This window comes from Emiliania huxleyi, assembly GCF_000372725.1.
Source record: "Emiliania huxleyi CCMP1516 unplaced genomic scaffold EMIHUscaffold_2882, whole genome shotgun sequence".
NCBI lineage: Eukaryota > Haptophyta > Isochrysidales > Noelaerhabdaceae > Emiliania > Emiliania huxleyi.
Window position 1 is genome coordinate 1 of NW_005199867.1, and position 2,210 is coordinate 2,210.

Below are 2,210 nucleotides of genomic sequence, written 5' to 3' on the forward strand. Positions count from 1 at the left end.
TCCGTCTCGCATTTATTTTCACTCGCAGTAACACCGGCGGCCGCCGCGACACGTTTTATTTTTCCTAGAACCCCGGGTAAGGCCCAGGTGTGGCCTAGGGCATCAGAAGGGACCAAGAGGAGTCCAGTCTGAGCCATAGAGCCCATGTCTTTGCCCCCGAAGGTCGCGTTCAAATGCCCGGAACGGACGTTACAGTGGTGTCCGGCCGGCGCGATCACCGAGCTGTGACGCTCAGGGAAGCCGGTTGAGGTGCTGGTTTCTTTGGCCAGGGCTGGCCTACGACCTGTGCTGGATCAGCTGAGCAAGGTTTGGGGAGAATCCCCCGGACAGATCTTCAGATACCCTGACGGATGACCAAAAATGGGCAAAAACGGCTAACAGAAGCAGCGCTCTGCTGCTGGGGGGTGCTGGCATCTCTGTACAGACAGCAGCTGTAAGTAGCATGCGTTCGAGTTGCGAGAATTTATGGTCGGCATCAAAACGTCAGTGGTCTCACCGGCGGGGCCTCCTACTGCCAACCGGGCTGTGCGGGGCACGCCAGCCTCTCTTCTACGCCTCTCGTGCCTCGCGGCGCCTCTGCTTCAAGGAGGGAAGATATACGGCTCTCGCAGCCCATCATACGCCGTGACACAGCGGAGAGCACAGCGGGCTGTACAAGTCCATCAGATAGTGCTCAATATCTTCGCATGCTCGTCGTTGGTGATATCCGCGCGAGGTCACACGCCACAGGCCAGCAATCACTCGGTGATGAGACTACTGATGTAGGCGCGACGCTCTGACACCGAGTGTTGCTACCGCCGAGTACCGCGCAGCGCTCAACCTCGCGGAGTTGGCCTCTCGCTATTATCACGCTCCACGGCGGTCGGCCTGCTTGATTTGTCGGAAGACACCCATCTCTGCTGCTGGAGGAGCGCTTCCAATAATCATAGTGGCGGGAGGCGGGGGCTGGGTCCAGTGCGCTCTGCTGCTGGGGGGGTCGGGACCCCCCCCCAGGAACAGTGCTCTGCTGCTGGTGCGGGCGTTAACACAACACCATTTGGCGGCACGCCGCCTTTTCTAAGCCTTTCCACAACCCTCATCCACACCACGCCGTGCTTTCTTAGATCCGGCCGGGACTCATGCCAGAGGACTGCCAGACCCGCCCCCCTAAGGATTTTAGGTAACAGCCAAGCTGCTGCCCGCGAGGGCCATGCCAGAGTCTGCCGCCGAGTCGGCTCTCTGGATGACGGGAAGACGCACACACGCCTCCATCCACTCCACTCAGAACTCCGCAGACTTGAATGAAAAGTGACAAGTGCGCGCGCCGCAGGCCAAGAGAAATTTTGAGCTTCAGGCTTCAGCTGGGGCTCCCGTTGCCGTTCACACTCGCTCGTCTCTGGCTGGCCTTTTCTCGGGGCCGCGCCTGCGGCACGCCGTGGTTTCTTAGATTTTTGCGGAAATCGCTCGGCGTGGTTCCTTCTTGCGCTGTTTTCTTAATCCCCGCAACCCACTGTACTCTCGAATACAGTATATTGCAAAATCTTTGGAAACGCCGGCTTCGCCCGCCGGCCCGACGGAGGCCACGGCCGTACTCTTCTCGTCAACTTACGAAAGCCGGTGCTCCATACCCAGCATTGAAACCCAAGCACTCGCTGCCTACGTGCGCTGCCTCCGTGACTCATTCGCGGCGCACTCTCAGCATCCGCATCTCACACCACCACGACAAGTGTGAAAGGGCCTGTACGATCTGCAGCGCATCCGGCTGCGTGCGTGGCGTGCGCTGCTCTCTCGCGAGATGAGCCAGCAGCACGTGCAGTGCACCTGGCTCACCTGGCTGGTGCTGGCTAAGCCCGTCCATGTGTACGCGCGCGAGCCGCAGACTCCTAATGGCAGGCATTACGGCAGAGAGACGCAGTCAAAGCAAGACACCTCAGTGGCAGGTGGGCAGGCTTCGCAGTGTCCGCCAGGCTTGGCGTTCGTCTCGGACGTGTCTCCCGATCCATCGAGCCGTGTCAACGAGCCTCCCTCGCGCATCCCGAAGATCATCCATCAGACGGGCCGCAGCCGCTGCGTCTCGGCGAAGTTCCACGAGGTCATGCGAGCTTGGATGGACCGCTTCCCGGGCTGGGCCTACCGCTTCCATGACGACGCCGCGATGGAGAGCCTCTTGGCGCGTCGGTGGCACGCCTTCCCGCTGCTCCATGCGGTGGTGCAGTGCGTCCACTCCATGA

At 60.7% G+C, this 2,210-nt stretch overlaps 1 protein-coding gene across 1 annotated transcript; it reads left to right on the forward strand.

The window, feature by feature from the left end:
- Positions 1-1,774: 1,774 nt before the first annotated feature.
- Positions 1,775-2,188, forward strand: EMIHUDRAFT_123676 (hypothetical protein; the record flags this gene model as incomplete). Its single annotated transcript, XM_005775953.1, has 1 exon — positions 1,775-2,188. A coding segment is annotated over one exon (414 nt), but the record flags the coding sequence as incomplete, so codon positions are not given.
- Between the last annotated feature and the right edge of the window lie 22 nt (positions 2,189-2,210).